A 25,468-nucleotide genomic window follows, 5' to 3' on the forward strand; every position below is an offset into this window, starting at 1 on the left:
GATATCAAATAGATGAAACTGGTTCGAATTAAGTCATTTAACAGACTTATTAGGATGACACCATTGGGATTTCCTCAGGAGTATTTGGCCAAGTTTCAGTGCAAGTCTGTCGAGACGTCATATCCTGTCCGCATTCATGATTCAAAGAGCTGACACGCTAGTGTTACAGTACTTGATTTGTCAAGATCATTTTCTATGATAAGGTGTGAGTACAGTCACTTCCAAATTCTCAGATATTAAACGTTTACTGCTTAACAAAATGTAATAATCTGTGAATGGATTTGTTTCTATACTTAATTTTCTTGGTTGTCCACCCACTCCATTCAAATGGTTGAGCTATTTTCAATCAGGCATTTGTGTGGGCTCCTATCATTTGTCTGGTTCTTATTGCTGGCCTGTAGTGCTATTCTTTTTCATGTAGTGTCTCCATTAATGGCAGCCTAATTGTGCCACAGCTTAGAAACCCTCCCATCTCTGAAAGAATAACTATGGGGAGATGTTTTCCTTTTTTTTTTTTTCTATCTTCAAAAGAAATGCCTAGTCTGAACATCTGATCTTCTTAGTCTTTGTTACCCGCTGTCTTCTTTCCTCCTAAAATATCTTTAACTTTCTTTTTGCAAGTCACTTCCTACCTCCTCTTCCGAGCTCTGTCCTTCATTTTCTTCTTGAAATTAAAATGGAATCAAAATGGTCCCCATTTACTTTCTAATGCTGCCTTCCATTCAACACAAAGTCAGATTCTCCAACTTCCTACTAGGAAAAGTGCAATGGATCGCCACTTGAAGTTGGAATTCCAACTGTGAAACACGTGCAGAAATGTTCAACTCTGGTTTCTCAGAGATGCAGGTGCGTGATGTCACCAAACATGTCAACACTCAGGGAGATGTACAAAGTAAATTATAAACATTCACTTTCATTAAGTAATATTGAAAAATTAGTCTAAGTTACTACATGATATTAAAGCTTGTTTAAATAATTTCTGCAGAAACGTGTATAACACATGGTATGTTATACTCTCTTTTCATAATTGTACACCTGTAGCACAAATGCTAGCATTGCAGCATTGTTTATCAGTTGGTTGCTAGAAGACGTCTCTGGTTACAGTCAAACACCTGCTAAGCTAATGGGAGCATTGCAGTTTTGTTTCCTTGCACGTCATCTTCCGAGCATCTGGCAATGGAATGCCTATATGGTCGGAGAACGGAGATATCGAGTAGGAATATCACACGTCCGAGTTGAATGGAATGCAGCATTAATGCCCATTCCTTGTCTTAAAATTTTTTTTTGCTCCACCTCTGAAGTGTAGCCTTTCTGAACTGCCTATAGTTCATGTGGTAAAGGTTACAGCAATAATGCAAATAATGATCAATTAAAAAAAAAAAAAAATAGAAACGTTACCAATGTCAAGATGTTCTAGATGGATGAACTTGACCATCAGCATCCACATACCGGTCAAAAAGCCTCCTCCAAAGAAGGTGCGTTTTGTGTTTCAATCGGGTAGTTGTCCAATCAGGTCTGATGCCCAGTTTTTGCAAACTGAATTAATTCCTGATTGATAATGTGCAGTCCTATTTTTTTCACATTGAATATTCCGTTTCACTTAAAAAAAAAAAAAAAAAAAAAAAAAAACATCAATACATTAATAAACAGGGTTGCGAATGTTTTTTCAGGTTGACGTAAAAATCAAGGCCTCAGTATTACAATAACCGGAAATGGCTGATTAAAGGCGGTCGCACACTGGACGAGAAGTGCCACGCCGTGTTGCGGCTAGGACACGGCACTGGTATCAAACACGGGTGTGCGTACCTTCATTGAAAACAGTTGTTTCGAATTTTAGAATGCGCCATGTCAGGTGTGCGACCCCCCCCCGCCCTTAAGCAATATGCAGCAGCAAGTCTGACTATTTCCTTCCTGGCTTTAGGTCTCTGACAGAAAGGGGCAATGATAGCTTTCACTTCAAAAATGAAAGTTCAGAGCTCTCAGAATGTGATTTTATTTATTTATTTATTTTTTTGTACAAATTTTATAAACCTGTGTGTACAGGCACGCTTGGGCTTGAGTGGCTATTTGATGGCGTATTGCATTGCATTTTCACTAATGGGCTTGAACAAAGGCTGGTGGCAAAGGCAGGAGCAGCCATCAGGGTTGTTGGCACTTCGTGTTGTTCTGTGATAAATGTCTGCAGCGTTTCTTCTCCATTAGCTTTCAATGGTGCCTTTGGGAATCACTGTCTTGTACACATACGCGCACTCTCTCCGTGCTTTCCTCTTTATTACTCTCATTTTTTGTTCTCTCTCTCGTATTAATCCATCCAGGATTTGCTAAGGTTTGTTTGTTTGGAAAAACACTCATAAATTACTGCCATGAGTGTATATGGTCACTTTAAAGAGTGATGGAATTGACCGCTTACTGTTGGGGTGAATCATATTTTAATGTCCCTAACAAGGTCAAATTGAACCCCCTGGTGAGTCTTTATCGATTGCTCAGATGATGGGGTTCTAAGTTTGAATTCTGAGCTATGTTCGAAATGGCATACTACAATACTCCAGTGTATATTGGGGATGTGCGGAACGAGTGATTTGACTGGCGTTTAACGTAAATTTGAGTCGACTAATCTAAACAGAAAGAAACCCTCTGGAGAAAAAAAAATGGGTTTATGTGACCCATTTAAAACCTAATGTATTGTTCTAAACATGATGTGCACACACAATAAAAGAGTTTAACCACTTAAGCAGTCGGCACCTCATTGAAAATAGCATTCTTGATCAGCAGGGTAAAAGTCATTTGATAAGAATTGGCATACCTATCCTCAAATAGTCTATTTACTCAGAGTATTCATTTTTGATGAGCAAAATTAACATGTCAACATGGTCCGGTGAAAGATGGGACCTGATTCACCTGAGACTATTATCCTGCACTCAAAAAAGCCCACTCGGCGGGAAAATAACTTGCGAGCACGCACAGAAGACTCAAATGTGAAAACATCCGTAGAAACTTTATCAAGCTAAAGTTTTGGAAATCTGCTTCCCACACCACCACGAAGTGATAGCTGCTCATCTTGAGAGAGGACATTTTCCTGCAGGTGCTGAGAGTGAGAAAGGGAAGAAGCACACGCAGCCTGAGATGAAATTAAATTTTGTGTTAACCTGTTTCAGTGATGTCACTTTTTCCCCTGCAGCCGCCATATTTGTGACCATCAGCGGGAGGAAATAATGGCGGTGAATGGAAAAACGCACATAAAACGATATCAAGAAAAACATCAAAAATAGGTTTTGATCCATGTCAAGTCTCAGGAAAGGTGTGTACAGGTCTGAAGACAGTATAAATATTGCCGAATTGGACTTTCACGGACATTTAAATATATTTTATCCTTGATTTATCTCCATACGCCAGTGAGTCTGTTGTGACCAGGGTACACATGCCTATCACCATAAACATCTCTCATTCAGAAGTTACATATTTTTGTGGTATTTTCTGCTCTTATTTGGTCACAATATTACAAAATGCCTCTGATCATCTGTATGAATGTAAGAGCTGCTTTTAGCTCATGAAGAATACACAGAAAGCAACTGAGGTATATTAGTGTATTTGACTAGTACTGTATATTAGGGCTGTGAATCAATTAAAACATTTTTACTTAATTATTTTCTGTATTTAATCACGTGGTACATGGTACAGTAAAGCAAACATTAATATAATCATAAATGTATTTACAGTTGAAGTTAGAAGTTTACATACACTTAGGTTGAAGTCATTAAAACTCATTTTTTAACCACTCCACATATTTCATATTAGCAAACTATAGTTTTGGCAAGTCGTTTAGGACATCTATTTTGTGCATGACACGAGTAATTTTTTCCAACAATTGTTCACAGACAGATTGTTTCACTTTTAATTAACTATATCACAGTTCCAGTGGCTCAGAAGTTTACATCCACTAAGTTAACTGTGCCTTTAAGCAGCATGGAAAATTCCAGAATTTATAAGCTAATTGGAGTCAATTGGAGGTGTACCTGTGGATGTATTTTAAGGCCTACCTTCAAACGCAGTGCCTCTTTGCTTGACAATGGGAAAATCAAAATAAATCAGCCAAGACCTCAGAAAAAAATTGTAGACCTCCACAAGTCTGGCAAATTTCCAAATGCCTGAAGGTACCACGTTCATCTGTACAAACAATAGTATGCAAGTATAAACGCCTTGGGGCCGTGCAACCATCATACCACTCAGGAAGGAGATGCATTCTGTCTCCTAGAGATGAACGTAGTTTGGCACGAAAAGTGCAAATCAATCCCAGAACAACAGCAAAGGACTTGCAAAGCCACTGCTCCAAAACTGCCATAAAAAAAGACAGACTACAGTTTGCAAGTGCACATGAGTACAAAGATCTTTTTGGAGAAATGTCCTCTGGTCTGATGAAACTAAAATCTTGACCATTGTTATGTTTGGAACTAAAGGGTGAGGCTTGCAAGCTGAAGAACACCATCCCAACCGTGAAGCATGGGGGTGGTAGCATCATGTTGTGGGGGTGCTTTTGCTGCAGGAGGGACTGGTGCACTTCACAAAGTAGATGGCATCATGAGGAAGGAAAATTTATGTGGATATATTGAAGTAACATCTCAAGACTTCAGCCAGGAAATTAAAGCTCGGTCGCAAATGGGTCTTCCAAATGGACAATGACCCCAAGCATACCTTCAAAGTTGTGGCAAAATGGCTTAAGGACAACAAAGTCAAGGTATTGGAGTGGCCATCACAAAGCCCTGACATCAGTCCGATAGAAAATTTGTGGGCAGAACTGAAAAAGCATGTGCAAGCAAGGAGGCCTACAAACCGGACTCAGTTACACCAGCTCTGTCTGGAGGAATGGGCCAAAATTCCAGCAACTTATTGTGAGAAGCTTGTGGAAGGCTACCCAAAACATTTGACTCAAATTAAACAATTTAAAGGCAATGCTACCAAATACTAACAAAGTGTTTGTAAACTTCTGACCCACTGGGAATGTGATGAAAGAAATAAAAGCTGAAATAAATAATTCTCTCTATTAATATTAGTTTAAATGTATTTGGCTAAGGTGTATGTGAACTTCTGACTTCAACTGTATTTATACTTTGTCTCAAAGTATAAAACTTTCAATCATCTATTTAAATTATTAAAAATCTTTTTTTTTTTTTTTTTGTGCAGATATAGTTAACTATACATTTTTACAGGTATAAATCTTTGATACAAATGTATGTATACATGCCATAAAAACAGAGGATATGCTGTAATGAAAAGTTGGGCAAAATCTTCTGCCAGTTTCCAGTGGACTTTTTAAAATAGGATCAAATGGCAGATTAAATTCATATCAAGCTTTATTGGCTTGATAAAACTAAAGTGTACATTACCAATGCATTATTAGATGCTTCATACAGGTATAAAACAATTTGAATGTGGTTGTTTAATTTGAAGTTTAAAATCTCAAAACTGTTATTTTCTCTTGGTACCGTTCAGTCTCTATCGCGTCTCACACTGGGACTATAAACATTTTAAAGTCCTGTGTTCTGTATTAATGAATTCTCTCAAGTATATAAATTGACAAATAAATTTAGAGAATCAGCTTTGTACCATACACAGCAAGGGTAAGTATACCTTATCCCTGTTTGGAAACATGAGTATAGCTTGTTGTTTGTAGTCCATCAGAAGAAACGCGCCACATCTGTTACGCAGAGTCCCTGTGCTTGTGTTGCTCTTTATCGTGGATGCAATCAACCGAGGAAATGCTTGTTCACATAATGCAGAAGTTTACCACATCTCTTACTTGGATGTGTTGGCTAATCAACAACCTCTTGAGCTCCCCCCCCCAACCACTAAAAAAACCCACTCATTGGATCTGTGCGAATCACGTACATTACATATTTTGGAATCAAAATGGCAAATTTCTGCGAGAGGCGCCTAGTTTGCAGTTATGGTATGTGGTATGTATATTGTACATAGTATGCACATTTTATGTACGCATAGGCTACCCGGATGACATTTGCCAAAATTTGCCAAAATCCAATGTGCCCAGCTTGACCTTCCATTTTTCCGAGGGAATTAACCTCAAAATCAAGTGTGATGTTTAATACTCAACCCAGTTTACATCTGTTATGAAGCTGCGTCTTGGGTGATCCGATCACGTGGTCAGGTGAGACACATTGCTGTTCAATCCTGGTCGCTTAAAGGTGCACTCGGTAACTTTTGTCTTTGTGTCATCTTGAACTTACATTGACACCTAGCGGCTTGGATATAGCATCATTTAAAATCAGTAGTTTTCAGATGCCATTGTAGAAATTCAGTATTCACAGTCAGCCATGATTAATCAATCAGTTACAGTGTCAAACAACAAGACGGTTACTGAGATTAAAGGAATAGTTCAACCAAAAATTTTAATTCGATCATTGTTTACTCACTCCTGTGTTGTTATAACCCAATATGTCTTTCTTTCTTAACACAAAGGGAGAAATTGTAAAAAATGTTGTGCTCAGTGATGTCATACAATGGCAGTTTATGGTGAAAACATCTTCAAGCTTCAAAAAGTTGCAAAAGTATAATTCAGAATTCTATTAAATTATATGAGACTCATGATTGTTATGAAAACATACGTTTTGGTGCGAAACAGTCTGAAACCTGATGTATTATTTAGTGAAACTGTTGACCGACCGTTGCTCTCCTCTGCATGTTCCTGAGACTGCACGAGACAGTAGTTCACTGCAGGGGCGGCACCAGCGAATTTTGATTGCTGGTGCTAAATCATTGATGGGGAGTTAAGCTTTGATCACTAAATATGTGCAAAACCCAGCATGGCCAAGCGATTTTATTAATATCAGTTTGCATGTGGTGACAACAGAAGTGAAATCGCTTCACTGCAGCCTTCTGCCACTCAGTAAAACAGGCAACACACTTTCAAGGGTGTTTTCAGCTTTGTGTCTGGAGCACAGGTCCAGCAAATCCGTGTACCCTTATTGGGGGTCTGGGGGCATGCTCCCCTGGGAGAAACTTTTTGCAAAAACTGAACTAAAGCATTTAATTCTGTTAACTTTAGGAGCAGCATTTTTACATTTTCACAAGTATATCTTGTGTAGCAGTTAATTTAACTACAGGTTACAAAGCTTTGCTAAAAGACTTTTTGATACCTGTTTGGTTGGAAAAATGGCTTTACCTTGAGTCGTTCAAAAGCTACACATGCAGGTGTTGAACTTATGGTGCATTCACGTCATGTTGGAATTACTATAATTACGAGATGGCAACTCAGAATTTCTACTCTGAGCCGTTCACATCCTCAGATCTCGTAAGTTATTCATTTCTATGGCAACACTTCTAACGTCAAAACGGCTTTGTTGTTGATAACAGTAAAATGTATCACTTCATTAACTCACCTCTATATGTTTTTGCAAAATGTTTAAGAACAAAAAGAAATGATCCAGGCATCAATGGTATAATAAAATAGCATATTAAAAACATATGCTGTATGTTTACTACTCTTGAGGCCGCTGCCATATTGGTTCTTTTCACGTGACACCATGACAGCCAAGTCGGAGCTTTCATAGAATTCCGAGTTTACAAGATCTACGAAGATGTGAATGCTTTTTACAAGTCTGAATCTCATAATTCCGACATGACGTGAACGCATCATTAATATAGACGTTATTCATCGCTGTCAAACGAAGGATGCACTTGCAAGTTTTGATTCAAAATATCACCGGGTGCGTCTCAATCAGCTCCCTAGTTCAGTAGTCAGGGCACTGATCAGTGAGTCAGACATTTCTAGGGCTGTCTCAATCGCAAAATCGTTCCAGTGCACTGAAACTTTCGCTCCCTAAAAAGTCCCACAATGCACCATAAAAACCAGGGAGCATCGTTGCTCACTCATTTCCCTTACCAGAAATGTTGTCATGTCTTTAGAAGTCTCTCAGGTCATTAGAAGATGAGCAAAGGTGAAAATATATGATGTCAGATTTTCTCTTTAAAAGAGATGTTGCTTGTAATGTCTTTCATCCATAATTACAATGAAAGGGAAACAATCTTTTTTTAATATTGGAGTTGTTAAAAGGTTTAAAATACACTCATTTATAATTGTATTTCTTTATCTGTTATAATAGCAATGTACGTTTGAATATCTTCAACGAAATTGAACGTTGAGTGTAATTTTTACAGCGATGGTGCTGATTAATAACAGCTGCGCTTCAGTGCGTGAGCTCATTATCGTGTCGCAAGTGATTGAGTCATAAGTGTCCCAATGATAAGTGGATGAACACCCTTGCCAGTGCCAGAATTCATGTTCACGATATATTGATTCACGACATAGGGAGCTTATTGAGACGCACCTACCATCACCGGGGAGAGACGCAAACTGACACCTATATGTCGTAAAATCGTCTGTGACTTCTCTTAAAAACAAAAAATCGAACATTTTAACCTCCATACATTGTTCACTCCAATAAGATTGTTTAGTGTAAAATATGTTGTAGATTAGCGAGATTGTTTAGTGTAAAACATGTTGTAGATTAGCGAGCTGGTGGTCAATTAATTAAGTGATGAGCTGTTTCCTTACAAAAGCAGATTATTCGGCACACTGAAGCATCTCCTCCATAGACATCCATTCAAAAAGAACAGCCTCTTGTCTCCTCACCAGTGAACCACCGAATGTCTATGGGACCGCTGCATTATGCTTTTTTTGCTAACTTTGTAGGCTCACTTTGGAAGAAGGGCTCTGGTTGTTATAAAGCGGGGTCCGGGCTGCGAGGTTATGGGGGCTGCTCCACCGTTACTGAGAGTGAGTTGTTGTGAGATATGCAGTTGCAGTGCGCTTAAAAGTTTCAACAGGTAATTTACCTCCTCGTCTGCTTTGTGTATCATGACAATACGCATTCCACTTCATTGTTTTCTGTTCTAGTAATTTCATTTCTTTTTTATGGAGTGAGAGACACTCCGAACGATACAATGCGTAAGCTGTCTGAATGATTCGGACCATTTTGCTTAACCGTTTGACTTATTCTTTGAAGGAATCGACTCAAATGAGTAATTCATTTGTAAATCGGGCATCACGAGTTCTGATGCTTAACAGGTGACAGAAATATGGGACACACAACATGATTGCTAAAATATTGTCATGGAAAATGTTTCTTCACACAATCTTCATACAGAGGATAATCTGCTGGGTGCTGTTACAAACTTGCAAATTTACAAATTTGCCAGGGGTGCTATGGACTTTCTTGGGGAGGCTGAAGCACATGCTAGCTCCTCCCTAGTGCCGCCTCTGGTTCACGCAGCCCGCTGGCGAAATGGGGCGTTCAAGTGAAAACATGTTTTGTTTATCTAAAAGCAGGTCCGGTACAGTGATACTAAAGAACAGAACACAGCTGTACACAAACCAGAGAACCAAACTAACATAACATGTCTGAAGAGTTTGTAGTCCAAGTATAGATGCATTTCTATGCCCGGCCTTATTTTTTTTAACCGGAGTATTCAATCAAACAGAGATAGAGTAGGCGGGAATGTCTGACACCTGTTCTCCATTCTGAACCTCCATCTGAAGAGAGCGATACCTCAGCGAAACATTCAGTAGGTGTAACACTCTGTCAAAATTAAGTAGTTTTTAACCAGCATGAAATTCTGAATTCAATATGCTGTTATGAGAACCTTTTTGGACCGGTGCCAGTTCACAGCGGGCGGGGTTACCCAGCGCGATGATGCTGAAAATAGAAATCATGCGAATGACAGAATGTACCGTCACTCATCGTGGCTAGTTAGTACAAAACTCTGATAATTAACATAAAAAATACCTTTTATCGTGTGTAGTTTGCCATCAGGTTAGGAAACGGTTTGACTGTGGCTGCCTTCAACCTCCTCTGTCTATGGCTGCATCCAAAAACTAGAAAATGCTGCCTTTGGAGGCTGTATACAGAGGTAGGATGAAAATAAGTTGCTCTTCAAACTGTCCTGAGACCAGTTCCCTTAAGTGTTCCATTCATTCATAAACGCTGTCATTTAAGCCATTATCTGATTAAGAAAAAAAAGGCTGGGCATAGAAATGCATCTATTCTTGGACTAAAAACTCTTCAGACATGTTTTATGAGTTTGATTCTGTGGTTTGTGTGCAGCAGTGTTGTGTTCTGTTCTTTAGTATCACTGTTGCGGACATGTTTTTAGATAAAACGTGCAGAACGCACCATTTCACAGTGGGCTGCGTGAACTACTGGTCTCGTGCAATCTCATGAACACGCAGAGGAGAGCAACGGTCCGTCAACAGTTTCACTAAATAACACATTAGATTTTGGTTTATTTCTAACAAAACCTCATCGGATGCTTTCATTACAATCATAAGTCTCATAGAATAATTTATTAGACTGCTGAATTATACTTTTGCATTTGAAGCTTGAAGAGGTGGTCACCATTAGGCCTGTCGCTATTATTAAATGATCGTCTGATTGCGGTTGTTTGATCTAACCGCATCGATTTTAAATAACCACGATTATTGTGCACATTAAATTCCAATCATATTTTAATGACCAAATAAGAGAATTGGAAGCAACTATACAGCATAAATGCCATGAACGGCGTGCGACATTTGTGTCATTCAGTTGAACTCTGAGCTGTACCGCTGACGTCAACCGGAGCAGCTCATGTCCGGAAGAGCACGTGTCGAAGTGCTTCTCAAGTGATCTGCTGCACGTGCCAGCAGAGACTTGTGCCAAACTCCCTGGAAAATATTAATGAACAAATATAAACTTTGATAGTGAATGCAGCGCTCCGGTTTCACTTTAACGATCGTGTGATGGAAAATAGTCCTGTTCATAACGCGTTCATACACGCCGGGTTAATGACACGCAGTGACACAGAGGAAGAGACGCACACTTACTCTATTTCTGTGGATTGATAAAATAATGAAATTAAATCTCAAAAGTTTTGCTTCATGAGAAAAAAGGGCTAGCTAGCGGGTTTAATCAAGGAGCATTAAAATAACGTGTGAAAGTGAAGAAATTAGAAAAGAAATATTTTACTATTGCATAATAATAATATATAAATATATTTTTATTTTATTTATAAAAAAAATAAAATAAAATAACAAATTGGTCCAAAAGCAACAGTGTTCATGTAAAATTGACCAAAACTAAAGTTGACCAAAATGAGAGACATATTTCAATATTTAGAAATATTTTGATATTTAAAACATTATTTATACACAATTTCTCCCTTTGTGTTAAGAAAAAGAAAGTAAAATGGGGTTATAACAACACAGGGGTGAATAAACAATGACTGAATTTTTATTTTTGGGTGAAGTAACCCTTTAAACGAGTAGTATTCGGCTGGTCATGTGATTCTAACATGGCAGCCCCCATGTGCAGACCCTCTCCATGTAGAATACAACAGCTTTTATAGGGTTATAACTGGAGTCTTCATTTTAATGTGAGTGGTCATGATTATCTATGTATATTTCAAAATTACAATTCATGTCTTTAGGAGTTAAAGTTTTTGCAACTTTAAAGTCATCTTACATGACCACTTGTGATCGGATTTGGAGGGGAGGGACTTTGATTCATGATGACATACAGTTCATCAATCACATTGTCAGTGTGTTACTGGATGATAATAAACCACAACAAAGTCAGAAAAGACAAAGAAAGTGCAAAAAAAAATGGCACGCTATGCATCTTAAATTTAGGTAGGACGAATCCTTATGTATAAACTAAATATTTACAGATGCCTCCGACCAGGAGTAACTGATGGAATAAAAAAGCAGACTTATTTAATGACATCAATGAGCTCATGTTTTGGTTGACAGGCATCAGTCCTTTCGACATATATGATGATGTTGGCGTTTACACTCGTTTACATTTATGAGAGAGGAAAATAAAACGTACTTTTAAGCAGCTCTTCAGCATGAAACTGATCTAACGGTGCCGTTTTTAGGGTGCGTCTCCTGGTGTCAAGTTTCAACACATTCAAAATATATATAGGATATTAAAATGAATAAATGTCTATTTTTCCAGCCTGCTGTATTAGTATTTATCACCCCTCATTTATTTTAGATACAGTTCCTATATATTATTATTTACACAGGGGCAAATATACTATTTATTAAATCTACTTTTATTACGTATCCTATTTTAATGTCTGGAAAACCAGACTTTTAAATATTACATTTTATAAATGCAACGACTGGAATTGTTCGGTTGAAGGGGTAGCAAACTGTGAATCCTGAACTAAACAGTTTGGTGAATACATGTTTACATGCTGACAAGCAATGAAAGTAGCTACGTTGTTAGCTAGTTAGCTGTAAGTTCATTGCCCCGGAGAGCAAAAGATGGACTTTATTTACTTTCCAGCATTGTCTCACATCAACTAGGTAACAGCAAAGCGTGAAATCAACACTCAACAGACACAATCCACCACCGCACCGTTGTCTGCTGAGCTGCAAAAAGATGCTCTGATGTTTACCTTTCAATCTGCTACATTACTAATTGCACTGACAAAATATAGCTGGCTAACAGCAAACAGAAATGAGTGACATGGTTGTCAGGGACAGGGTTAATGTTATATTAGTTATATAAAATGATGGGGTCATTTTTTTTATTAACTTTCCAGTATGTATTTGAGATTGTCTGTGTGCTTTCCCCATGCTTTTAGGTAGGTTACTGCAGTTGTGAAGAATGATTTAGATGTTTCGAGAAAAGACTCTTTAGAAATTGCTCCATTTTCCACAAGCTCTCTGAGTAGTCCTCTCACCAAAACAGGAATGAAGTTTTCATCACATCTTGCTCTCAGTTTTGCCTTAAAGTTCCTTAGAACTGCAGCAGACTCAACAGTTTAACGGTCCTGTCCTTCAAACATCTTAATTTTTTCATGGAATACAGTTAAGTTCCCATGTACAAAGGCCAGCCAAAGTTCAGTCAGTGGATCTTCAAAGATTGTTCGTAGGTACACAGGGCATTTGTCTTCTGAAAGAAAAAAAGATTTTAATGGTCATACATTTGCAGCACTCTTTCAATTGCAGGGAGCATGGACAGCCAGTGAACATTACTGTGACCAAGTATGTTATGGTATTCCTGACCAACAAACTCACAAAAGCACTTTAGTCTTTCAACTCCGACTGTGAAAAAATGAAAATATTCAAAAATCTTTGTGAGCAAATACTCAACATTCGGAGGAATCGTATCCAAAGCTGTTTTGGCTGTGTTATGAAATATGTGGGCAAGGCAACCTAAGCCAGTTACAGCCCTCTGCAGAGCATTTTTTTATTTTTGTATGGACATTGACCCTACCACGCCTATTCAGTCCTCCAAAGTTGGTGTTTGTGTTGTCTGCAGAGAATGCTACCACTTTGTTTTCAAGGTGAAATTTTTGAATAACCACCAAGAACTCAGCTGCAATTTCCTCTGCTGTTTCACCTTTCAGTTCAATAAAATCCGGCAGTTTTGTTTCCACAGATATGCTGCCATCATATATCTTGCAATATCTGACTACTACTGGCAACAGCTTTACGTGTCCATGGTTGGACACATCAATGGACAGGGACACATATTCAACCTGTTCTATGTCCTGTGTTACCAGAGAAGTTGCCCAGGGTGCAAACACGTTACTCGCAATGACTTCATATTTTGTCATAGCACACTTTGGCTCATAGAGCTTCCGTGTCAGCTGTGCTGTGCAGTCCATTGATCTGTAACTGTGATTGTGATGCATTGTGTGGTATGCAAAAACACCCTCCTTCACAGCTAAATCATATTCTTGTTGGGAGGGCTCTACCTTCTTGAAGAATGTGGTGACTGAGGGCACACCAGCACGGGCAGTCAGAGAGACTCTATGCTTTTTTTGTCTGCTGATGCTCTACCACTGCCATTCTCCCTCCACTGGCAACTGAAAACGAGGAATTGCAAATGGTGCAATGAACCGTTGTATCATCCTGACCTGGGCCAAGAAATCGAAATTCTCTCATCATGTTGTCATTAAAATGGCATTTCCGTTTGTTGGAAAGGGCCATAGTCCTTCCTCTGCCTGCTCTTGGTCAAAATATCTGCAACAATCTTCTTACTCTCTTCTAAACATGCTTCTTCTCTTACCTTTTCTCCTCACATGTCCTTTTCTTTATTTCACACCTTCATTCTCCTTCCTTAAGCTGACACATTCAAACTAAATGAGTTAACGTAACATTTCCTTCAGCATTCACTAAGTACTATATCAGGGCCCGTGGGGGTGAGGGAATACAGGGTGGTAACAAATATAAAAAAAATAGGGTGGTAGGGGCACAAAGTTATACAATATTGTACTTGTTAATATTAATGAGTATTATACTATTGTAATTAATAATTATTATTATGTTTCCAGGTCAAACTGCCCCTAACTGGTTTTAATCAAATTTACCAAAACTCACACTATGAAAAATAGTGAATAGTAACCATTGCAGATAGCAAAACGATCAAAACAGTATTACATTATGACAAAATTCAATAACAAAAAAATAAATAAAAAAATAACAAATATGAAAACATGACAAATAATACTGTATTTACCATATTTAACATTTTCTAATTGTATTTAATATTTTCATTTTAACAAACTGTGAACATACTATATACAGTCATTACAACCAGTAATTAAAACTTTTAAAATGTCTTTATGTTTGTGCTTTTGGAAATGGACCTTCACCATCCCTAATTAGGCTTATTATTTTACATTTTAGGCTCATTTGGAGCACAAATGTCTTTTCTGCAAATGTAATAGCTGCAAGTGTAATTGTTTAGATGAATATTATTTGTTCATATCTCTGTGTACTTTCACCCATGTGGTAGATGTGTGTGGGAATTCTGCGTTGTGATGACGGAACTTGCGGGAAAGTTTAAAATTGTGTGCAAAACAATCCTGCACCCTGTTCAGGCCCTGTTATATAGTACATACAAATAGTATTACTTTAACATGAGTAGTTAGTACCTTGAACTCGATAACTTTGTCTCTTTTGAGATTTGTTGATAACTTGATGATGCTGTCTCATGTCTCCTTGTAAATTCTTCATGGCTAAAGCAGTGGCGCGCGACCAAGTAATCAGTGTAACCCGCAGCCCCCTCTGTTGGTGAAAATAATCACTACATGATTGCTCTGGTACTCCACAGGCTATTTTGATCGGGCTTTTTGCTGTGTATTTGCGGGTTGTTTTGAATGTGCTGTAAAACGGGGACATTTCCAGGGACAACTCCAGTCGGGGACAGACCATCAAAAACCGGGACTGTCCCCGGAAAACATCAAATGTGATGCGGTTACATGCATTTTTGACCACATTCATATGTGGTTTTTGTGATCTGATCACAAAACGTTTTAGACCCCGTTTACACCTGTATTTAGCGCTAAACCACATGTGATTGGATCACTTAAAATGCATCTTAATACCAGGTGTAAATGTGGTCTCTATTTGATCAGACTGACAAACATTTTGTTACACAAATTTGGATTAAGGATGCAAAATAGCCATATTTATATATAATAAACTTATTTCTGAGATGAAAAATGGGTGCAACACACAGAATTAAACATAAACATTCTGTGGCCATGTGACGGTATAGCACTATACTGCCCGAAATGCTTAATCTTAAATCTGAATGTTTCACATACATTTTTAAAGGAAATACTAGGCTGTAGGATACAGTACAAACAGTGCAGTATGCAATAAACAATACACTTGTATTGCTTTCCGAACATAGCCAAAGTCGGAACAGTAATGGATGTCATGTCTGTATGTAGGACGGCTTTAGGGTCTGATTTCACAGTCAGATGTCCAACCGCTAATATTATGCCCTTAATCTGTCATTTATTCAGTATGTAGATTTTGTTATGGAATTGTGTGTTATCTAATATTACAAACTGGTGTTTCAGTGTAACGATGTGCTAAGAGATGTGTTTGTTGAAGGAGCGGTGAGTGTGTTCATGTGTGTTTGATTATTGGGAGGAGTGTGTGTTTTGTGAAGGCTTGGGAGTAGAGTGCCAGGTGACAGCTGTTCTCTGATGGCCAGCCCTGTGGTGTAATTCACTTAAGCCTCACAACACTTCATTTGTTGGAATGAAGATAAAACTATCACTTTCTACATCCAAGTCATCAGATTTAGTTCCTTGATGGCATAGGAAAGGAGTAGTTCACCCTAAACTATTCCTTTACTTGATTAGACATATTTCTAGTTGAATTTTAATAGAGCAGTTAGCTTATTTGGATGTCTTCAGCTCTTATCGAGGAACAGAGGCAGTTAGGATTTGTTTTATTATTAGCTTTAGCTTTTGACGCTTATACTGTAAAAAAAAATATACAGAAAGAAAGCTCAATACTTACTGCAGCTGAATTGCTGCAGCAGCCTGGCTGGTCCTTGGAAGCAGACTCTTTGCCACGCTGTGGATGATGTTGCCATGACGATGTGAAGTGGTTGTCATGCTCAGGGAGTGGCAAAGACAACACCATCAATGAAAGAATGCAAAAAGGATTAACAAAAGGAAATACATGTTAAGAATGAGAAACAAGAGACAACTTGAGAGAAAGGCTTGTGATACAAACAAAAAAAAGCTAAGTGCAAAAATGTTGATCAAATGCAGAAGTGCTCCACAAACCTGTGCTATTTGAGCAGATGAGGTGGTTCACCCCCTCAGACTCCCTTTAGAGCATTAATGATGTTTATCAAGTGCTTATGTCTTGTTTTCTGAGTGGGTGTGTGAACCAGAGCAAGCCTGTACCGAAAGGCTAAAATGCCTCCTCTCAGCACAGCAACCCATTGAGAGTTTTATGGGAGATTTTCCTTGAGCTGATTTTGTGGAACACTCATTTCTGTAATAATATTAGAGCCATGAGCCAATGAACTTCATTTGAATTACCCCTCCCACCAAACAAGCTGTTCTGGGCTGTTTTCACAATTTGTTCAATTGCTTCATCATAACTTGAGTTTGATTAGATAAAAAAAAACAATGGACATTATCATGAATTTTTCCTGAGTTTAACCCATAAACCAAACCCTAAACCTAACCATGATTTTAATAGGAAAATCACTTGCTGCGTTTACACGGATTTTTCCCCTATGCACTTTTAAGTCCTCGTGGTCGCGTAGTGATTCGCCTCAATCCGGGTGGCGGAGGACGAATCCCAGCTGCCTCTGCGTCTGAGACTGCCAACCCACTCATCTTATCACGTGGCTTGTTGAGCGTGTTGCCACGGAGACATAGCGCGTGAGGAGGCTTCACGGCATCCACGCTTAACTCACCACGCGCCCCACCGAGAACGAACCACATTATAGCGACCACGAGGAGGTTACCCCATGTGACTCTACCCTCCCTAGCAACCAGGCCAATTGGGTTGCTTAGGAGACCTGGCTGGAGTCACTCAGCACTCCCTGGGATTCGAACTAGCGAACTGCAGGGGTGGTAGCCAGCGTCTTTTACCACTGAGCTACCCAGACCCCCCCCACTTGGCCAAGTTTTTATTTTTTATTTTTTATCAGAATGAAATCAATCCGATCAATATTTCGAACGTACTGTTTACATGAATGCCAAAAAAAGTGATAGGGTTGATGTGCGTGTCTATATGTCAAAAGCATCAAATCTGAATTGATCTTTTGACATCCGTACACTGCACGATTATACAGCATTCCCTCGCTGTTTGATGGGGCACAGTTTAACAATGCATGAATGACCATGGACATTCGCCATTACACAGTTGTTAAATTTAAGTGAAACTGGAGTGCTTTGTTTTCACTATTAAAGTTTATATTTGATAAGTTTATACCTCATTTATATTTATGCAGGAGTTTGACATGTGCCTCTGTAGACTGCGTGCACATCAGAGCACTTGAGATGTGGTTCATCTTTAAGTGCTCTCAAGAGAGCCAAAGGGCTGGTCACACTAGACTTTGTGCATGTGAGATTATTTTGGACAATGCAACAAACGAAAAACTGTCACGTGAGGGCTTATGTTTTTAATAAGCAATACATCACAAAAAAATTAAATTATTCAAAATGTTCAAATAGACCATCTACTTACTGTCCAGCAACAATAAAAACATCTAGCTTTGAAATATTAGAGGTCATTAGTGTGTGACTGTGGCAGGGCGGAGGGCGGGGCCGTGTTGTGATTCCGCACACCCGGCCCCTGATAAGGCTGATTAAGCCCGAGAGGGATAAGGCCGAACGGAGACGGCAGTGCGACAGAGAGAGTGTTACGGTCAGCTGTTTATTTTTAAAGTTTATTAAAGTTACGGACAGCTGTCTGACACCTGTGTGTGTTTGTGTCTTTTAGTTTAAGTTTATTATTAAACTATTATTTATATTGTCAAGCCAGTTTTCGCTTCTCTGCCTTTCCATTGAGAGTGTTACAGTGATGTTTCGATCTTCTTTTGGTCATGCGTCTTCTCAGAGTTCAGGATTCCCTCATCGTCATTACTGCGTCAGTTATGGACATGCACACAACATCCCAGTTTCAGAAAGCAATCCGATCAAGCATTTACATGGCAAATATTTTCTTCTTGAAAGCATTATAAAAGGTTTACACCACCCCTTACAATCCGAATGAAGTTTACATCGGATTTGGCCAATTAATTCCGATTGACATGGTTACATGAGATTTTTTTATTCAGACTGTGCTACTAGTCTGATCACAAACTGATTACTAGAGTCCATATAAACGCACCTAATGTTGTGTACCACTGAAGAAAGAAAACATCTAGACGAGGGTAGTATATTACACGTTATTGACATAAGTAATTTGTGTTGCATAAATACAGATTTAGTAGCAACCAAGTTCAAAAAAAAAAAACTTTCGTACCAAACAAACTGAACTCTGACATCAAAAAGACTCAAGTCCACAACAAAAACATGTATCCTTATCCACATTTTTGATTTTCGTTTCTTTTCATAACATTGTTTTTATCACTCTCTCTCTCTTCTCTTCTTGCTGATATAAGGTATATTTAGAGCAAGACTGTCAACACCTTTGAGATGGCTGCATTCCCTTACAATTACGGAGGCTAGCAAGAGAGTGGTTATCTGAGTTACTTTAGGCTTTGTCAGTTCATGTCAGCAATCATCCATGCGATTTATCTCGTGTGGCAGCAGTGCAGTGCATAAAATCATGCAGATACGGGTCAGGAGCTTCAGTTAATGTTCATATAAACCATCAGAATAGGGAAAAAATGTGATCTCAGTGATTTGGACCATGGCATGATTGTTGGTGCCAGATGGGCTAGTTTGAGTATTTCTGTAACTGCTGATCTCTTGGGATTTTCACACACAACAGTCTCTAGAATTTACTCCAAATGGTACTAAAAACAAAAAGCATCCAGTGAGTGGATGGAAATGCCTTGTTGAAGAGAGAGGTCAACAGAGAATGGCCAGACTGGTTTAAACTGACAAAGTCTACGGTAACTCACATAACCACTCTGTACAATTGTGGTGAGAAGAATAGCAAATGCTATTCTGAGATGCGGGTTGGCACTGTTTTAGCAGCACGAGGGGGACCTACACAATATTAGGCAGGTGTTTTTAATGTTGTGGCTGATCGGTGTATATAGATATGAGAGATGTGTGGCCTGCTGTTGCTGGGAGCTAATGTCACAAATGAGTGTTCTATTGCACTCTTTAATTACAGCCTGTGGTTACAGTACTAATGTTTACAACCAGAGACCAGTTCTCAACAGCATAAACAGAGTAATGCCAGCCGCAGTCTTGAAATCTGGAACTCTTGTGTGGTAGAATGCAAATTCTAAGATTTCCTGAGGCATAACTTCAGATTTTAGACAGATTTATGCTTTCAAATCAAGCATCTCCTGTAGGTAGATGCTATTCGGCAGTAATATTTGAATTACAATGGCTATAACATTTGAGCAACAAATAGTCGTGCATGTTTTGTCTGTTACATTTGCCTAAGGGCTCTCTCCAACAGATTCTGTAAATTAAACCCAAAGGTTTGCTACAGAACTCCACTGCTTGCTATTCTGAGATGCGGGTTGGTGCTATTTTGGCAGCACAAGGGGGACCTACACAATATTAGGCAGGTGGTTTTAATGTTCGTGTTTTACTGCACAGCTACCCACTGTTTCCTTCTGTTTAAGAATGTCCAGCCCAACACATGGCCTCTGCCAATGCCTTTTTTTTTTTTTTTTTAAATGACTGTCCTGGATGTCAGTTTATGATGAGTCATAGCTATGATTATGACTAGGAAAAGCAGGTAATAGTCCTGATTACTGAAGCAAGCACCCCCGCCCCATCCCCTATTGGTAAATTGATCGGAAATAAACCTCCAAGGTAAACACCAAAGAGTATTTCTAATGTTTTTTTTTATTTTCCTCCAAAAGAAAGCAATTTTTAAAATGACTATTTAAAAAAAAATGTGTACCTCTAAAACATTAGGGATGAATTTTTCACGCTTCCTGTTGATTATGCATCTGCCTTGGAACCACATTAAAGGATGTAAAAATAATTTCATTTTTCACTCTTTTTTTTCATTTCCAAAGCACAAGTAACACTGAAAAGTAACATTTGTATATATTAGCAAGTAAACGAGGATAGTTTTATTCATGGAGAGACTTTTTTTACTTAGTGAATTTCAGGCTTCTAGCTCTCTGGTATTTTTCCATACGCAAATATGCTCAACAACATGGTTGATTTAGGCCTGAAATGTGCAAGCATGTGAACGCAAACAAATCTAGTCATGCAAGCTCAATTTCACATGGCGCATTCCGAAATGTGACTTAAGCGCAATTCATACTGTAGCGCAATTCAGCATTGAATTCTCAGTGTTGCCACAAGGGGCGCTATACTAGGCATTAGTGCTTACGTTAGTGAATGTCTTAGCGTTAACGTCTTTTTCTTTTTCAACTACTGTCATGGGAGAGAAAAAATTTGGAGACAATCTTGCTGCGCAGGTTAATTAAAGTTTGTTCAATTGTTGACATGTTTAAAGCTTGCTGCTTGCATAAAAACACATATTGGCACAGACATTCAATGGTAACTATGTCACCCCATTGAGCACTGAGTTTTGTTATCACCACAGTAATGCAAGAATGCACATTGAGTATAGACTTGCAATGCTTTGGGATTCGTGTCATCATACTTGCGTATGTTTCTGGCCATATTGTCACTAAAATGAGAAATGACACCGCAAATACACCTTCACAATTTTAGTTACACTTTGACTCTTTTCTTTCTCTGTTTCTTCAGCTGAACAAGCAGCAGTTACAGGTGGTGAAGGAACGTTTCCAGGCCTTCCTGAAAGGAGAGACACAGATTGTTGCTGATGAAGCTTTCTGCAATGCTGTACGCAGTTACTATGAGGCAAGACCCTGATCTTTCCCATCTTCATTACCGTAACGAATGCATGTCACCAAAATGCATATGACAGCAGTCCATGTAGTGACCTATGCATGTTGTCATTTTATGTTCCAAGATTTATTGTCTTTGTTCTTCAAGAGTGATTTATAGCCCTGTAACTCAGCCTCATGTTTTGTGCATACATCGGTGGGCACTTGCTTCACTTACACAGAGTTCAAACCCAGAGTTTGTGAGTGGAGTAACAGCAATTTCCCCTCACTACTCAAAGTATTCCGTAATCAATCCGCTCCAACTCTACTCAGGGTTTTGTAGAAAATTATTAAAAAGTAAATACGTTTATATTTATTATAAGTAGAGCTTTTGATTTAATGCATTAATTGTGATTTATTGTATATGTTTTTACGAGCTGCGTCAATAGGTGGTAGCGCACCTCAACAAACCTCACAAGCAGTGCAGCCACAGAATGAGAACTGCTCACTTAGGAAGCACAATAGGTGGGCGAAGCACAACAGAATAAATGAAGCGTTATGATGCTGAATACCAGTGGTCATGTACCAGTGTGTCCGTCAGAGGCACTTAAATGTGCATTGGCCACATACACACTACAAAGTTTCGGGAGTGACAACCACATTTAAATGGGGGTGTGAATCCCCTAAATTATCATTCCATGTGTGTACGGATTACAGGACTGTCTCCCTCAATTGCAATGATTGACACATTATTACCATAGCAACGCTTCAGTGTCTCGCGCCTGTGAACAAGGAACATGAATGCCACCAGCTTAACTTTTTTGTTCTCTCTGTTTTTGAGCAAAGAGATTATCCACCAGAGATGTATTATCATCCGGCAATGTTTAGTTAGCTGTCATCGACAGAACCACTGTGTTTTGTTTATACGCGTCTAAGCAGCTGTTGTTAAACAGCACGCGCACTCTCTGGACTTTGATGTACGGGTTACCCCGAGACCGCAGCGCTGATGAGAGAAACTACTGATGAGAGAGAGACTGAAATATATGAATGAATGAAGACACCTCTGTAAGTGTGATTTACACCGGGAGAAGACTGACACAACTCACATGCACCATTAATCACGTCATTAGCAACTAGTTATTCATTTCGGGTGTACACACCTGAAAATGTACACACTACATGTAATTTCTGGAAATGTGGTTGTCAATACCTGAATTTGTGGGAGTTAATAAGGTTGTAGATTGCGATTGTCACTCCCGTATTTTACCAAACTGTGTGTGTGAACAGAACAAGATTAAGCACTAAAAGGTGAACTGAGAGCCGAATTTAACTGCAGTGTGCATGTGGCCAAAGAGCAACAATTAAAAATTGCGCAGACGGAACGCAAGACAAACTCGATGCAAAAAGGATTGCTGTCATCTGTGGGCTTGTTCAATGATATGAGAATAAAACAAACATTGTATTGAGTTCTTAAGCCACTTTTTGTATTGTCTAATCAATGCTTTATTCATCTCCCACAATAATGCAATTTATTACAATCTGAATTTCATATATATGATTCTTCTAAATTAACTGAAGAATTTTGTTCTTAACACCTGAGAGGAGGGCGTGACCCACTTTTAGTTTGTATTTCCATATGTGAAAGCAACACCATATTTTCCTGACATATCTTCTTTGATATTAAAATTTTTATTGATTCTTATGTGAAATATGGAATAGACTACACATATACACACAAAATCAACTTAACTCCCAGTATTTTCCCCTCCCCAACCCCACCATATCCCTCAACAAATTCTTTGTGATCAAAGCCTAAATTACACCATGCACACACATAAATAAATAAATAAATAAACAAACAAACAAACTAAAATATTTGAGAAAAGAAAATAAATATAAAAATCAACAAAGAGAAAAGAATTCCACAAAGAATAGAATTTACAATTACCACCACAATTCTGTTTCTCTCCACATGGTCCTCACTGAAAGCTGTCCAAAAAGACCAAATACCTGTCCCATTTCTTACCATATGCGTCTAATCTGCCAAGCTGTTCATATGACATCTTTTCAAATGCCACCACCTTTCCCAATTCGGTGAACCATTCTTGAAATGAGGGAGCGCCAATTGACTTCCATCCTCTAAGAATTATCTGTCTGCCAATTATTACACTAGTTTGGACCCAAATTGCTAGGTTATATTTTGAAATGATCTCAAAGCTCCGTTTTCATAAAGGTCACCAATTGTAGCAACAGCTCTCTCAATCCATTCTTTCAGGCAAAATGGGAACTTGTTATTACATAATTTGAGGTTCAGCCATATGCTTGAGGAAACATTTAGGTAAGTATCAAAATTGAATATACGGAACACCTTTGTCCATACTGCATATAAGTTTGAAATAATGGGATGCATTTTCACTTGTCTTGGAAATTTGATAGAATTGCAATGGTGAGATAGGGGTAAGGACAGCCCGTTCAATGTTGTACCAGGGAGGGGCTCGCTCAGGTGGAAGAGACCAATGGGCCAGGTGTCTGAGATTTAAAAGCATAGTAATAAGTTTTGGGGAGGCCTAAACCTCTTTTGTCAATTGGGCTATGTAACTTACTGAAATGCAACCGATGTCATTTACCATTCCAATTAAAAGACTTAGATATTCTATTAAATTGTTTAAAATAAGAAAGAGGAACTTCTAGAGGGAGAGACTGTAGTACATAATTTAATTTGGGGATACAATTCATTTTATAACACTGACCTTCCCTGCCATAGACAAACTTATCCACATCACATGAAAGCCTTTTCATTAATGGGTCAAAATGAACTCTTAACTAAATATCTCAAATTTACTGGAAATAAAATGTCTAAATACCTAATGCCTTGCTTAGGCCATTGGAAGGCGCCAGGTTGGAAAGCCATGGCAGGGCAGTATGCTGTCAGAGCAAGAGCTTCTGATTTAGACCACTTCACCCTATATCCTGAACATTTGGAAAAAGAATTAATAATTCTATGGAGGCTAGGCATAGATCTACTACGGTCGGAGACGGATAACAATATATCATCTGTGTAGAGTAGAAGTTTATGCACCACACCTCCTGCTACAATACCAGGAAAATCATCCTCTTATTGCAGCCTCTAGTGGTTCCAGGGCAAGACAGAACAATAAAGCGGAGAGAAGACAGCCTTGCCGGGTTCCCCTACCAAGAGAAAATAAAATCTAAAATAATCCATTAGTTTGCACTGTCGCTACCAGTTGTTTATAAAGTAACTTAATACACCCAATAAAAATGTTCCCGAACCCATGCATTTCCAAAATATTAAAAAGATAGTCCCGTTCCACCCTATGAAATGCCTTCTCTGCGTCAAGTGAGATGGCAGCGATCAGGGTCTGATCATTCGCTACTGACCACATAATATTTATAAAACGTCTAATATTATCAGAAGAACTATGACCAGGTATAAATCCCACTTCTATATGTATCTATATGTATAATAGATGTAATTACTCTGCTTAATCGATTAGCCAGAATTTTAGACAATATTTTAACATCTAACTGGATCAGGGAGATTGGACGATAACTTTTACATTCATTTGGGTCTTTATCTTTTTTATAAATGAGACTGATCAAGACTTGCGTCATGGTTGGTGGTAGTTCACCTTTCTTTAATAACTCCAACATAAGTGGAGGCAGTTCTGTGACATAAGGTTTTAATTACCTCAACAAGCTCCTCCAAAGTAATATCTGAGTCAAGAAAGTATTTTTGATCATTCGTCAATTTAGGAAGTTCTAATGGCTCTGTGAAGTTGTTAATATCCTTATTGGAAGACGTGGAAGTGGAACTATAAAGCTCAAAATAGAATTCTTTAACCTCCTACACTCAGAGGGTCCATGAGGAGGCTCTATATGGCAAGCCGTTTTAACACTTAACACCCTGAAGTCCCTGTGTGCATAAGTTAAGCATATGTGGTATCATTTGAAAGCTTTGAATCTGTACTTTTCAGAAAACCCCTTTTTATTTTATTTACATAAAACAACAAAATAAGGCCTGAAAACATTTGTGTCACAAATTGGCCGCACCTAGAGGTTACGTTGTAGAAATTTAAAAAATGAATATAAAAGTCCTTCACATAGCAATTAAGTAGACAAGTCATATATCAAATGAAAGCTATCATTCTCAGGAGGGTGACTGTACAGTTATATGA

At 38.5% G+C, this 25,468-nt stretch overlaps 1 protein-coding gene across 2 annotated transcripts in view; it reads left to right on the plus strand.

Annotated features, from left to right (window-relative positions):
• LOC127437733 (calcium-dependent secretion activator 2-like) overlaps positions 1–25,468 on the plus strand; it is a 213,107-nt gene that overhangs the window by 7,344 nt on the left and 180,295 nt on the right. For both annotated transcript variants that reach the window (XM_051692847.1, XM_051692848.1), the window contains exon 2: positions 21,193–21,306. In XM_051692847.1, the coding sequence (XP_051548807.1) occupies positions 21,193–21,306 (114 nt within the window). The remainder of the gene's footprint in view (positions 1–21,192; positions 21,307–25,468) is intronic.

This window comes from Myxocyprinus asiaticus, chromosome 48 (assembly GCF_019703515.2).
Source record: "Myxocyprinus asiaticus isolate MX2 ecotype Aquarium Trade chromosome 48, UBuf_Myxa_2, whole genome shotgun sequence".
Taxonomy (NCBI): domain Eukaryota; kingdom Metazoa; phylum Chordata; class Actinopteri; order Cypriniformes; family Catostomidae; genus Myxocyprinus; species Myxocyprinus asiaticus.